The sequence below is a fragment of the Macrobrachium rosenbergii genome, chromosome 41, assembly GCF_040412425.1.
Source record: "Macrobrachium rosenbergii isolate ZJJX-2024 chromosome 41, ASM4041242v1, whole genome shotgun sequence".
In the NCBI taxonomy this organism is placed as follows: Eukaryota; Metazoa; Arthropoda; class Malacostraca; order Decapoda; family Palaemonidae; genus Macrobrachium; species Macrobrachium rosenbergii.
Genome location: NC_089781.1, coordinates 56629719 through 56644112, shown reverse-complemented (window position 1 = coordinate 56644112; position 14394 = coordinate 56629719). Strand labels below are relative to the sequence as shown.

General features: G+C 46.0%; 1 protein-coding gene across 6 annotated transcripts in view; it reads right to left on the bottom strand.

The window, feature by feature from the left end:
* Positions 1-14394, bottom strand: part of LOC136826868 (transmembrane protein 39A) — a 371219-nt gene that overhangs the window by 214477 nt on the left and 142348 nt on the right. For all 6 annotated transcript variants that reach the window (XR_010849723.1, XR_010849722.1, XM_067084380.1 and 3 more), the window contains one exon: positions 4573-4676. Coding sequence is in view for 4 of the 6 variants with exons in the window: in XM_067084380.1 (XP_066940481.1) it covers positions 4573-4676 (104 nt within the window). In the remaining 2 variants the exon portion in view is untranslated. The remainder of the gene's footprint in view (positions 1-4572; positions 4677-14394) is intronic.

The window sequence follows — 14394 nt, the reverse complement described above, 5'->3', positions numbered from 1 at the left end:
TGCAAAAGACCTTCTGCAAAAGAAGGCAATAAAGAAAGTCAGACACTTGAAATTTCAGTGTCCCGAAGAAAGACTCAGACAAGCAAAGAGTAATTCTAGACTTGTCTCGTCTCAACTTATACACACGGACCCTACTTCACCGTGGGGCTACTTCCACCACCTCTATAGATCTTTCAGATGCATATTATCACGTCCCGGTTGCGAAACTTTCTCTCCTTACCTAGGGTTCAGACTAGGAAAACAAGCATACTCGTTCAGAGTCATGCCATTCGGGCTCAACATAGCGCCCAGAATTTTTACCAAACTGGCAGAGACAGTAGTCCAAGAGCTACGGGCCCAAGGAATTATGCTGGCCGCATACCTGGACGATTGGATAATTTGGGCATCCAACGCCAAGGAATGTCGAAAAGCAACATTCACAGTAATCAACTTCCTGGAATACTTGGGATTCCAAATAAACAGGAAGAAATCCCGTCTAGTTCCGGCGGCTCAATTTCAGTGGTTGGGAATCCAATGGGACCTAAACACACAAACTGTCACTTCCGCCAGCCAAAAGGAGGGAAATAGCCAAAGCTACCAGGCAGTTCCTCAAGAACAAAAGAGCCTCTCGTCATACCCAGGAAAGAGTTCTGGGCTCTCTTCAGTTCGCTTCAGTAACAGACTTGTTGCTAAAAGCCAGACTGAAGGATATAAACAGGGTATGGCGGAAACGAGCCAACAGCAGAAACAGAGACAAGATGTCTCTAATCCCGCCGGTATTGAGGAAGAGGCTTTGACCATGGTCAACAGTCAAGAGTTTGGCAAGGTCAGTGCCTCTTCAATTTCCCCCTCCATCGCTAGTGATCCATACGGATGCTTCCCGAAGCGGATGGGGAGGATACTCCCAACACAAGAAAGTTCAAGGAACATGGTCGACAGTATTCCGCCCGTTCCATATCAACATTCTAGAGGCAATGGCAGCATTTCTAACATTAAAGAAACTACGTCCAGCCAGACGAATTCACATCAGACTGGTGATGGACAGTGCAGTAGTTGTGCATTGCATAAACAGAGGGGGCTCCAAGTCGAGCCACATCAATCAGGTAATGATTGCAATTTTCTCTCTGGCAAGGAAACATCGTTGGCACCTGTCAGCTACCCACCTGGCAGGTGTTCGCAATGTCATTGCAGATTCACTATCCAGGACAACTCCGCTGGAGTCGGAATGGTCCTTGGACAGGACGTCGTTCGAGTGGATTTGTCTTCAGGTACCGGGTCTCCAGGTAGACCTGTTTGCCACAGAGAGCAACCACAAGCTTCCGTGTTACGTTGCTCCCAATCTAGACCCTCTAGCTCATTCCACAGATGCGATGTCAATCGACTGGAACAGATGGCAAAGGATCTATCTGTTTCCACCAATAAACCTATTGATGAAAGTTTTACACAAACTCAGATCATTCAAAGGTCAAGTAGCACTTGTGGCACCCAACTGGCCGAAGAGCAATTGGTTTCCTCTTCTTCTAGAGTTGAAACTCCGGCGCATACAAATCCCCAGTCCAAGGTTGACACAAATAGTACAAACTCGGACGTGTCAGCTTCCTCAAGAATTCTGAATGCCCTAGCTTTATGGACTTCATGAAGTTTGCAGCTCAGAAAGACACTAACATTGATCCTATTAATACACTGTTCATAGAATCAGACAAGAGGGAATCTACCCTCAGACAATATGACTCAGCAGTTAAAAAGTTAGCATTATTTCTGAGGGAATCTGAAGCTCAGGAAATGACCACGAACCTTGCAATCTCTTTCTTCAGATCATTATTTGAGAAAGGACTGGCCTCTAGTACTATTACTACAGCAAAATCTGCTTTAAGAAAAAAAATGGCATCAATATTTTACAGACTCATATTTTTTGTCAATTCCTAAAGCCTCTTAGACCAGCAACCCATCCCCACACACGGTTTCCTGGTTCTTAAATGATACTTATATTAGCATCAGACACTGATAATGAACTGCGAGTCTGTTAAGGAAAACATTATTTTTTAAGTCTAGCCTCAGGGGCTAGAATTTCTGAACTGTCTGCTCTTTCTAGAGAACCGAATCATGTTGATTTCCTCCCGTCAGGAGAAGTTCTGTTGTCTCCGGATCTCAGTTTTCTAGCAAAGAATGAGGAGCCACAAAATAGATGGTCTCCTTGGAAGATTATTCCCCTTCCACAGGATCTGTCTTTATGCCCAGTTAACACTTTAAAAGCTTATTTAAATAGAACTTCTAATAGAATTTCAGGCCCTCTTTTTGTTAGGGAAAATGGAGGCACCATTTCCTTAAAGGCCATCAGGCAACAAATTCTTTATTTTATTAAACACGCAAACCCGGATTCAGTACCTCGGGTACATGATATTCGGGCGGTGGCCACCTCAGCTAATTATTTTCACAATATGAACTTTGATGACCTTAAAAAGTATACGGGCTGGAAATCACCAAGAGTATTTAAACGCCAGTCTTAAGTCCCTAGAGGCTCTTAAATATTCCACGGTAGCTGCAGGAAGTATTGTTCCTCCTGGTCCAGCTCAAGACTAGTTTATGTAACTTTTGTTTTTCCTTATTGTTTGTAATTCTTGATTACCTATCGGTATACTCTCTCGCCTACCTGCCTCGCTTGCTTGCCCTGCTTTCTAGCCTCTAGGTCAGGTCTGCTTCACAGCCTGACTCCTGCCCGTATCATGGATATCCTGTTTTTTAAATCATAATCTGTTAGCCTTAAGTGTCTTGATGTTGGTTATTTTATATTTTTAGACTGTGTGCCTTATAGTTTTTAATTATGCTTTTTGAACTTATAATTTGGGATTATTAAAACACAGTAATTTTGTCTTAGTTTTATTTAGCTCCATTAAGGTAATCTTTGGAGGGTACCACCAAGCTATTGTATGGCTGATTCTCTGTTACTATTTCACTGGGTGACACAGGTTGAGCCCAGAAAAGGGATTTTGACAAAGGAAAAATCTATTTCTGGGGGAAGACCTGTGTCACCCAGTGACCCATCCCTATACTTCCTTTCCCACCCGGGTAGCATACCAAGCTTGGAGGGTGCTAATCTTGGGATGAAGATGGCGGGCGAGTGGTAGTTGGCAGCGAGCGGGAGGTAATCGTTGGTGCGGCTCCTCCAATTTTGGGGCTTTGAGAATAGAGAAATCTATAGGATGGAGACCTGTGATAGTGGTTACCACTCACCCCTTGTGCATACCGACACCATTGTGGTGATCGATCCAGGGGTAGTCACCCTGGTATTATGGATAGCTTTTTTCTCTGGTATATTTAGCAATATTTATACCTAGAAATGTATGCTATTGGAATCATTTCACTGGGTGACACAGGTCTTCCCCAAGAAATAGATTTTTCCTTTGTCAAAATCCCTTTTAGCTACATTCCCACTGATGATGACAGTGGTCCTCAGAAAGCTTACGGAATTTGTGTATTTTCAACAATATATCAATATTTAAATTCAAAGAAAGTCTTTTATTTCATCCTCATCTTTAAAGAACATCATTAGTCTTCAGTCTTCATGCTAGATATTCTCAAATTTGTAAAATCTCCCTCTCCAACATTATTAATTTGTACAAATCAATGTAAGGTTATCACAAGATATTCATTAAAAATAGTTTTCCTCTATTTCTCACTTTCTCCTACACTCAGACCATGAAAACTTTTGATCAAGGGGGAGATACAATGTCCAGTGTTGCTAATTTGTCCTTTATTTCATAATGTACCACACCCATCATTCCTGCCAGCACCGCCATAACTATTGAAGTTTACATCTCTTGAGATTTTGATTTTTCCCACATACAGCCTTCAATCATTTAAGGAGAATTAGTTAAGATACAGTAAATGTCTTTTAACTAACAACCATCCTGAGACATACTCAGTACCTTACTGAGCAGTTATTCCAAAAAGAATGATCCCATAAAGGCTCAGATTCAATAAGCAATGAGGAACCAGGCAGATTTATCATGCATTTCCCCAGCAATCAATACTGAAAGAGAAAGGAAAACAGACATGAGTTAAAGATATGACTGACTTACCTAGCTTGAACAACAACTTGATTCAAAGACGAAATTTATAGCTCTAAGCTGCTATATAACCTGCTATATGACTTCACCCAGAAAAGCCAGTTACAAGTCCAGAGGACTGATGAATCATCGACTATATCACTAAACCTGACAAGTTTTGCTCTGAGTGGGTCCTTATTGGCTGCTGCTATGACAGACTGCAAGCTATAGAACACCAGAAAGTTATATCCACCTCCACCACATCTATCCAGGTCAGTTTGTAATTAGGAGGTCTTGTCACATCTATCTTATTATCCTCACTGAAACCTTAGGTAACTGTTGCCTCCCTTCGTAGCAACTCATTCGACTGAATTGTCTCCAACTTCTCTATCAAGGACAGCTAACTTTCGTGGGTATAGTTCAGTCTCCCCTTAATAAGAACCTCACCATCCCTTTTTGAACCAGTATTCTGACACCTTTTAAATAAGGGGAATTAAAGCTTATATTAACAGATACTACAAATCTATTAAAACATGAGCACACTGACCTTGTCTGTTCTTCGTTCCCTCTTCCTTATAATTGGCTGGTACAGGAATGACTTCTAAGAAAGATGTGATTTCCATATCAAATATAAAGATGTAAAACACAAACCTGAAATTACAATTTAGACTAATTGAAAAGTTAAAAAACAAAAAACATTAGAACATGGAGAAACATTAAATCTGAAAAATCAGGTGAATATGATACTGAACTGTCTAGAAAATAATATATTTAACCTAAGAACATATATGCATCAAATAACATGTAAAATCCCAATGCCATGGGATTCTTATGCATTGTGCCCCAGTGCAGAGAAGTGGCCAAGAAAGGGGTGTGAAACTTTTGCGGTAGGAAGTGGCCCCTTAAAGGCAGATATTTGGCCAACAACCACCATGTCAAGTCAAACTCTTTACTGAGGACTGCTACTGCTGCTGAAGTAAGCAGTACCATTTGAACACTGTTACCAGGAGAAGTGCCTCTGGTTTTGGGTACAAGTACGAAACACTTCAAAGCAGAGGAGAACCTAATAAAAGGTTGTGGGAGGAAATGTCCCTACATGACAGAAGAGCCTCTTCTCATGAAGACAATGTTAAAACAATATTTTACTCTTTGGTATCCAAAGAAAAGAAAGTAACAGCATTGTTGCCTTCTGCATAGTATGAAAGTTACCAAATGGCTGGAGGCATGAGGTCTGCAGTCCATACCTTGGACTGATACTGCCTAAAGTCATAGAAAGTATAAAATACTAGGTCTGGAATATATAAAAGTGTCATGCCAAAGAGAAGAAATACAAATACATGATTGTTAATTTGTGTAAGGAGAGAAACTTAGATGCTTTGGGACTTGCTGACATAAAGATGAAAAGACAGTGTATAGAGGAATGGAAAACAACAAAGAGTGACTGTTTGGAGTACCTGAAGGGTGTGTACAGATAAGGAAGGGGTTGTGTTTGCAGTATCAGAATGCCCTTAGATGGCTGTAAGAGCATCCTGAAGGGTTTACTACTAAAGAAGGGATGGTGTTTGCAGTGTCAGAAATATTCTGAGATGGCTGCAAGAGCACATAGTTCAAGGACTGAATAAGGGATTTTGACAAAGGAAAAATCTATTTCTGGGGGAAGACCTGTGTCACCTGGTGAAATATCCTTTTAGCACATATTTCTAGGTATAAGTATTGCTAAATATACCAGAGAAAAAGCTAAACACAATGCCAGGGTTACGACCCCCGGATCGAACGCCATTATATGGTGTCGGTATACACAAAGGGTGAGTGGTGCCACTGCCACAGGCCTCCGCCCTATAGAACTCTCCAATCTCAAAACCCCGAAAAGTGAGGAGCCGTTACATACCTCACCCTCTTCTCCCAGCCAACCACCACCTCAGCCGCCATCTTGTAAACATCCCAAGTTAGCAACCCCCAAGCTTGGTATGCCACTCAGGGGGGGAAAGGAAATACAGGGATGAGTCACCGGGTGACACAGGTCTTCCCCCAGAAATAGATTTTTCCTTTGTCAAAATCCCTTTTCTGGGCTCGACCTGTGTCACCCGGTGAAATTATAACAGAGAATCAGCCATACAAAAGCTTGGTGGAGCCCTCTAAGAATTATCTTAATGGAGCTAAATAAAACTATAAGAAAATTACTGTGTTTTAATAACCCAAAGCATTAATAATAAAACATGATTAACAATATAGGGCACACAGACAAAATTAATTACACCAAGACACTTGAGGCTAACAAAAAGGGGGTACAACAAAATATGCAAAACGGTCAGGAGTCAGGCTGTGAAGCAGGCCTGACTCAAAGGTAGAAGGCATGGCAAGTAAACGAGGCAGGCAGGCGAGAGAGGAATAAAGGACAGGATAAACTAAGGTTACATAAGCTAGTCTAGGGCAGGAGGAACAACACTTCCTGCAGCCACTGTGTAGTATTTAAGAGCCTCTAGAGATTTAAGATAGTGGCGTTTGAACACTGTTGGTGATTTCCAGCCCGTATACTTTTTAAGGTCATCAAATTTCATATTATGGAAATAATTAGTGGAGGTGGCCACTGCTCGATTATCATGTGCCCTAGGTACTGAATCCGGGTTTGCTTGCTTTATGAAATACAGTATTTGTTGCCTGATGGCCTTTAAAGAAATGGTTCCTCCATTTTCTCTAACAAAAAGAGGGCCAGACATTATATTAGAAGTTCTATTTAAATAAGCTTTTAAAGTGTTAACTGGGCATAAGGACAGATCCTGTGGAAGGGGACCATCTATTTTGTGGATCTTCATTCTTAGCTAGAAACTTGAGATATGGAGACAACAGAACTTCTCCTGATGGGAGGAAATCAACATGGTTCGGTTCTCTAGAGAGAGCAGACAGTTCAGAAATTCTGGCACCTGAGGCTAGGCTAATTAAAAATAACGTTTTCCTTAACAGACTCGAGTATGAACACAGTTCATCATCAGTGTCTGATGCTAATTTAAGTATGTCATTTAAGAACCAGGAAACCATGTGGGGACGGGTTGCTGGTCTAAGATGAGCGCATGCTTTAGGAATTGACAAAAAATATGAGTCTGTAAGGTTAATATTGATGCCATGTAAAAATATTTTTCTTAAAGCAGATTTTGCTGTAGTAATAGTACTAGAGGCCAGTCCTTTCTCACATAATGATCTGAAGAAAGAGATTGCAAGGTTCGTGGTCATTTCCTGAGCTTCAGATTCCCTCAGAAATAATGCTAACTTTTTAACTGCTGAGTCATATTGTCTGAGGGTAGATTCCCTCTTGTCTGATTCTATGAACAGTGTATTAATAGGATCAATGTTAGTGTCTTTCTGAGCTGCAAACTTCATGAAGTCCATAAAGCTAGGGCATTTAGAATTCTTGAGGAAGCTGACACGTCCGAGTTTGTACTATTTGTGTCAACCTTGGACTGGGGATTTGTATGCGCCGGAGTTTCAACTCTAGAAGAAGAGGAAACCAATTGCTCTTCGGTCAGTTGGGTGCCACAAGTGCTACTTGACCTTTGAATGATCTGAGTTTGTGTAAAACTTTCATCAATAGGTTTATTGGTGGAAACAGATAGATCCTTTGCCACCTGTTCCAGTCTATTGACATCGCATCTCTGGAGTGAGCTAGAGGGTCTAGATTGGGAGCAACGTAACACGGAAGCTTGTGGTTGCTCTCTGTGGCAAACAGGTCCACCTGGAGACCTGGTACCTGAAGACAAATCCACTCAAATGATGCTTTGTCCAATGACCATTCCGACTCTAGCGGAGTTGTCCTGGACAGTGAATCTGCAATGACATTCCGGACACCTGCCAGATGAGTAGCTGACAGGTGCCAACGATGTTTCCTTGCCAGAGAGAAAATTGCAATCATTACCTGATTGATCCGGCTCGACTTGGAGCCCCCTCTGTTTATGCAATGCACAACTACTGCACTGTCCAGTACCAGTCTGATATGAATCTGCCTGGTTGGACGTAGTTTCTTTAGAGTTAGAAATACTGCCATTGCTTCTAGAATGTTGATATGGAACTGGCGGAACACAGTTGACCATGTTCCCTGAACTTTCTTGTTTTGGGAATATCCTCCCCACCCGCTCAAGGAAGCATCCGTATGGATCACTAATGATGGAGGGGGAAATTGGAGAGGCACTGACCTTGACAAACTCTTGACTGTTGACCATGGTCGAAGCCTCTTCCTCAACACCGGCGGAATTAAAGACATTTTGTCTCTCTATCTGCTTTTGGCTCGTCTCCGCCATACTCTGTTTATATCCTTCAGTTTGGCTTTCAGCAGCAAATCTGTTACTGACGCGAACTGAAGAGAACCCAGGACTCTTTCCTGGGTACGACGAGAGGCTTTTTTATTTTTGAGGAACTGCCTGGTAGCTTTGGCTATTTCCCTCCTTTTGGCTGGCAGAAGTGACAGTTTGTGTGTGTCCAGATCCCACTGGATTCCTAACCACTGAAACTGAGCCTCCGGTACTAGGCGGGATTTCTTCCTGTTTATTTGAAAACCTAAGGATTCCAGGAAGCTGATCACTATGGATGTTGCTTTCCAACATTCCTTGGCGTTGGATGCCCAAATTATCCAATCATCCAGGTATGCGGCTAACATAATCCCTTGGGCCCGTAGTTGTTGGACTACTGTTTCTGCCAGTTTGGTGAAAATTCTGGGCGCTATGTTGAGCCCAAATGGCATGACTCTGAACGAGTATGCTTGTTTCCCTAGTCTGAATCCTAGGTAAGGAGAGAAGTTTCTCGCAATCGGGACGTGATAATAAGCGTCTGAAAGATCTATAGAGGTGGTGACAGCCCCACGGGAAAATAGGGTCCGCACCTGCGAGATTGTAAGCATTGAATGTATAAATTGAGACGAGACAAGTCTAGAATTACTCTTTGCTGGATTGAGTTTTTCTTCGGAACAATGAACAGCCGGCCTTGAAATTTCAGGTGTCTCACTCTCTTTATTGCCCTCTTTTGGAGAAGGTCTTTTACAAAGTCCAGAAGGGCTTTGGATGGAGACTGATGGAACCTGACTGGCGGAGGAGGCCCTCTGCTCCAGCTCCATCCCAGACCCTTTGAAACTATGCTGTGGGCTCACGGACTGAAGGTCCAACGGTCCCGGAAGAGATGTAACCTCCAGCCCACCTGAGGAGACTCATTGAGCGGAAGAGGGCTTACTTCCTCTACCTCCTCGGCCTCCTCTTCCCCGTGAAAGAGGTCGTGATGCAGACCTACCTCTGAAGGCGGCTCTGGCTCTGCTTCCCCTCGCATGCCTGTTAAAGCCTCGAAACGCCCCTTGGCTTTCAAACGAAGCGTTGAAAGCTGGGGACGCCACGAAGGTTGGCGGAGCAAGGGTTTGCTGAGCCAGCTGCATCAGAACAAACTGTTGCTGAGGCTGGGCTTTGGAAGTTGAAGGCTGTCCGATCTGAGAGACCGGTACAGCTTGAAGCACAGTTTGGGTCTGATGTTTTCTGTACCTCCTGAACCTTTTCCTATCCCTGGCTTGAGGTCCAGCGGACTCGGTGGCCTTCCTTTTAAAGGGGAGACCCCAGCGGGAGCGAAGGCTCTGATTCGCTCTGGTTGCCTCCGCCAGAACATTGTTGACCTTATCCTCCGGGAAGATGTTAGGACCCCAGATAGAACTCTTCATGAGTCTATTGGGCTCGTGTCTGATAGTGGCGTCCGCAAAGATGTGTTTCCGGCAGTTTAGTCTCGCCACTACAAAGTCATACAGGTCCGCTTGGAATGCCGCTAACAGGGATTTGGTCAGGACCTGGAACAGAGGTTCTTCAGCGTAAGTTACCACCATCACCTCTGTAATAGTAATGGAATGCAGGGAGCGACTCAACCTGCATCTAGCCTCGAACTCCGCCTTCAGATGGGCCTCCGGAATCTTGGGAAGCTGTTTACTAAAGAGAGTGGAGGCGCACTCGGGGTCGAGTTTGCCCACCATGAACGTGGACGGAGCTCCCGACCAAAATTCCGAATCTCCAGGGAAGACAAGAGAGGTGGGATCTGTCTCCCAGAGTTGAGGCAGCGGCTTACCCTCAATTCCTACCTGACTAGTCAGCACTGCGATCTTAGTCGTGCAGGGGGTAGGGATGGAGTCACCTACCGAGAACATCGTGAAAGTCCCCTTCAAGGGGTTAAGCTTGGTATTTTCTCACTCCCATTCAGTGAGAGCGCGCATCAAGGTGGATTGGGCTTGGTCCCTGGGGAAGATAACTGTCTCCTTCGGGACCTTGTCTGATCTGATCCAGGCTTCCTCTGTAAGCCTGGCATAGCCTGGGTAGGGAGGCACCAGGTCGGGTGGAAAGAACTCCAGTTCCTCCAACCGACGAGTTCCCAAGCCCTCGATGGACAGGGTATCATTGTGTAGAGGAGCATGAAGAGCCAGTCGCCATGGTGTCCCTTATCAAAGGGAGGCAGTCTGGAGGCATCCGGAACAACGTAAGATTGCCCTGCTACTCCGGAGCGCATAAACCTAGAGAGCAAGCTTTCCTGGGTCTGCATCCTCTGTGCCAATGACTGCACAGACTGACCAGAGGTCTGTAAGCTCAAGCGAGCTGGGAGGAAAGGTCTTGAACCCTGGCCTCAACCTTCTTATCTAACTTCTGCATCAGAAGTTCCGCAAAGGCCTCAGGGTCAAAGATAGGCTGTGGGGGATTAGCCCTAGACATCCTGGATCTCGACCCCTTGGGCGGGGGAGTAGCCTTACTAGTGGACGCCACTGGATTAAGAGCCAGTGACGACCTTGAGGGAGCTGACGGATTAGACCTTTGAGGTCTAGAGGACTTAGGTAAGTCCTTCTTTTTCAAAGATTTCACCTTGGGGACAACAGACCTCGACCTGCCCTCAAGGATAGCTGATTTATGAAACCCTTGATAGGAAGAAGAAGAGGAAGAAGGAGAACCAAAAAGGGGACAACCAACACTCTCTCCCCCTGCCTCACTTACCACCTTACCTTCTACCTGGTGGTCCGGATCGACGCTCATTGGTTCGAGGTGGATATTGATGGCCGCCACCTCTTCCGCCACCTCTCTGCACAGGTTGTCTTCTTGGGAGGGTTGCGTCTCCTCCCGGATCCGTTCAATTATAGGGGCGGCTACTTCCGCCGGCACTGCAGCTGAGATCCGGGCTCCGGGGTAGAGGAGATTGCATATCTCCTCTGACAGGACGTACGGCTTGCCCGACGCAACATTCCTCCCAAACCCGCCGACCCTGGCCTTCAGGGTCGACAGCGAAGAGTCACGGATAATACGGTCAGACTGAAAGAAAGGGAAGGATTTACTGAAAATATTCTCCAACTGCCATATATGTCAATATAAGACATTAAAGGCAAAAGGAGACTAAAGGTTAGCGGTCTCTAAAGCTTACCGACTCATCCACCACTAGCTCGTACAGAGCGTAGCAAATCTCACAGCCATCCGGGTGCCAGACGACCAAGTCCCCAACGTGAACCGAGCAGCCGGAGTGTGAACGGCACACCTCATGGCCACGGGGTTGTTGGAGAACCGCTGTGCATCCAGGCTCCTGACAGCGTACCATCTGTAAGCGGAAAGACGATACATGAGTAACGTCGAGTTAAGGCCCGCCGGAGTAGGTCCAGCAGTAATAGGATACCTTAACCTAAATTATGGGTGATGGAACATGCTTATCATCAGAGCCTCGGTGGCTCAGTCGGTTACAGCAGCAGCTTCGGACTTCGTAGAGGTCTGTGGCGCGGGTTCAAAACCCGCAGCCGACTGGTCAGAGAGGCAGACACGTTGCTATCCGTGTAGACATCCCAGGATTATATATGTAATCAACGGATAGGTTTGCTTATAAAGCAAATGGATGTTACAGACTAAATACACACACAAAACAAAGCCACTACAACACCTTCTAAAAACATAACAAACATCTCACACGTCTCGAACTCTCGCCATACCCACGCAATAACTTCTCGCTGCTGGGAAGAAAGGGCGTTGGGTCGGGTATGATACATGAAACATACGTACCGGGGTCTAAGCGATGTCAGGCAGGGCAGCCGATCGAGACCACAGGTCTACCCCAAAGCCAAATCAAAAAGTCCTTCAAAAGAAGGCATCGTGCTTACACCATACAAAAATGGGAATAAAAGCATGTTAAAAGAAGAAGAAGAAGGAACATGCTTATCATCAGGCAAAACCCCGCCGGAATTAAATCCGGCAGTATAGAATTAATACACGATACATGAGTAACGTCGAGTTAAGGCCCGCCGGAGTAGGTCCGGCGGTAATAGGATACCTTAATCATGCTTATCATATGACAAAACACTGCCGGAAAAGAATCCGGCAGCAGAAATAGATATAAGTTATGCTACGGAATGGTCAACTACTAATTATGTAAACATAATTACTCTAAGATACGCTGGTGTTATGGTACTCCGCCCTGATTTGCCACGGAAATCTCGTTATGTCACACATTATGGTAACGGCGGAAGAGGCGGAGAGGAGTCTTCGCATATGGCTCAACCGGTACAGCTCGAAGCACAGTTTGGGTCTGATGTTTTCTGTACCTCCTGAACCTTTTCCTATCCCTGGCTTGAGGTCCAGCGGACTCGGTGGCCTTCCTTTTAAAGGGGAGACCCCAGCGGGAGCGAAGGCTCTGATTCGCTCTGGTTGCCTCCGCCAGAACATTGTTGACCTTATCCTCCGGGAAGATGTTAGGACCCCAGATAGAACTCTTCATGAGTCTATTGGGCTCGTGTCTGATAGTGGCGTCCGCAAAGATGTGTTTCCGGCAGTTTAGTCTCGCCACTACAAAGTCATACAGGTTCGCTTGGAATGCCGCTAACAGGGATTTGGTCAGGACCTGGAACAGAGGTTCTTCAGCGTAAGTTACCACCGTCACCTCCGTAATAGTAATGGAATGCAGGGAGCGACTCAACCTGCATCTAGCCTCGAACTCCGCCTTCAGATGGGCCTCCAGAATCTTGGGAAGCTGTTTACTAAAGAGAGTGGAGGCGCACTCGGGGTCGAGTTTGCCCACCATGAACGTGGACGGAGCTCCCGACCAAAATTCCGAATCTCCGGGGAAGACGAGAGAGGTGGGATCTGTCTCCCGGAGTTGAGGCAGCGGCTTACCCTCAATTCCTACCTGACTAGTCAGCACTGCGATCTTAGTCGTGCAGGGGTAGGGATGGAGTTACCTACCGAGAACATCGTGAAAGTTCCCTTAAAGGGGTTAAGCTTGGTATTTCGCACTCCCATTCAGTGAGAGCGCATCAAGGTGGATTGGGCTTGGTCCCTGGGAAGATAACTGTCTCCTTGGGACCTTGTCTGATCTGATCCAGGCTTCCTCTGTAAGCCTGGCACAGCCTGGGTAGGGAGGCACCAGGTCGGGTGGAAAGAACTCCAGTTCCTCCAACCGACGAGTTCCCAAGCCCTCGATGGTCAGGGTATCATTGTGTAGAGGAGCATGAAGAGCCAGTCGCCACGGTTTCCCTTATCAAAGGGAGGCAGTCTGGAGGCATCCGGAACAACGTAAGATTGCCCTGCTACTCCGGAGCGCATAAACCCAGAGAGCAAGCTTTCCTGGGTCTGCATCCTCTGTGCCAATGACTGCACAGACTGACCAGAGGTCTGTAAGCTCGAAGCGAGCTGGGAGGAAAGGTCTTGAATCCTGGCCTCAACCTTCTTATCTAACTTCTGCATCAGAAGTTCCGCAAAGGCCTCAGGGTCAAAGATAGGCTGTGGGGGATTAGCCTTAGATGTCCTGGATCTCGACCCCTTGGGCGGGGGAGTAGCCTTACTAGTGGACGCCACTGGATTAAGAGCCAGTGACGACCTTGAGGGAGCTGACGGATTAGACCTTTGAGGTCTAGAGGACTTAGGTAAGTCCTTCTTTTTCAAGGATTTCACCTTGGGGACAACAGACTTCGACCTGCCCTCAAGGATAGCTGATTTATGAAACCCTTGATAGGAAGAAGAAGAGGAAGAAGGAGACCCATAAAGGGGACAACCAACACTCTCTCCCCCTGCCTCACTTACCACCTTACCTTCTACCTGGTGGTCCGGATCGACGCTCATTGGTTCGAGGTGGATATTGATGGCCGCCACCTCTTCCGCCACCTCTCTGCACAGGTTGTCTTCTTGGGAGGGTTGCGTCTCCTCCCGGATCCGTTCAATTATGGGGCGGCTACTTCGCCCGGCACTGCTGCTGAGATCCGGGCTCCGGGGTAGAGGAGATTGCATATCTCCTCTGACAGGGCGCACGGCTTGCCCGACGCAACATTCCTCCCAAACCCGCCGACCCTGACCTTCAGGGTGCGACAGCTAAGAGTCACGGATAATACGGTCAGACTGAAAGAAAG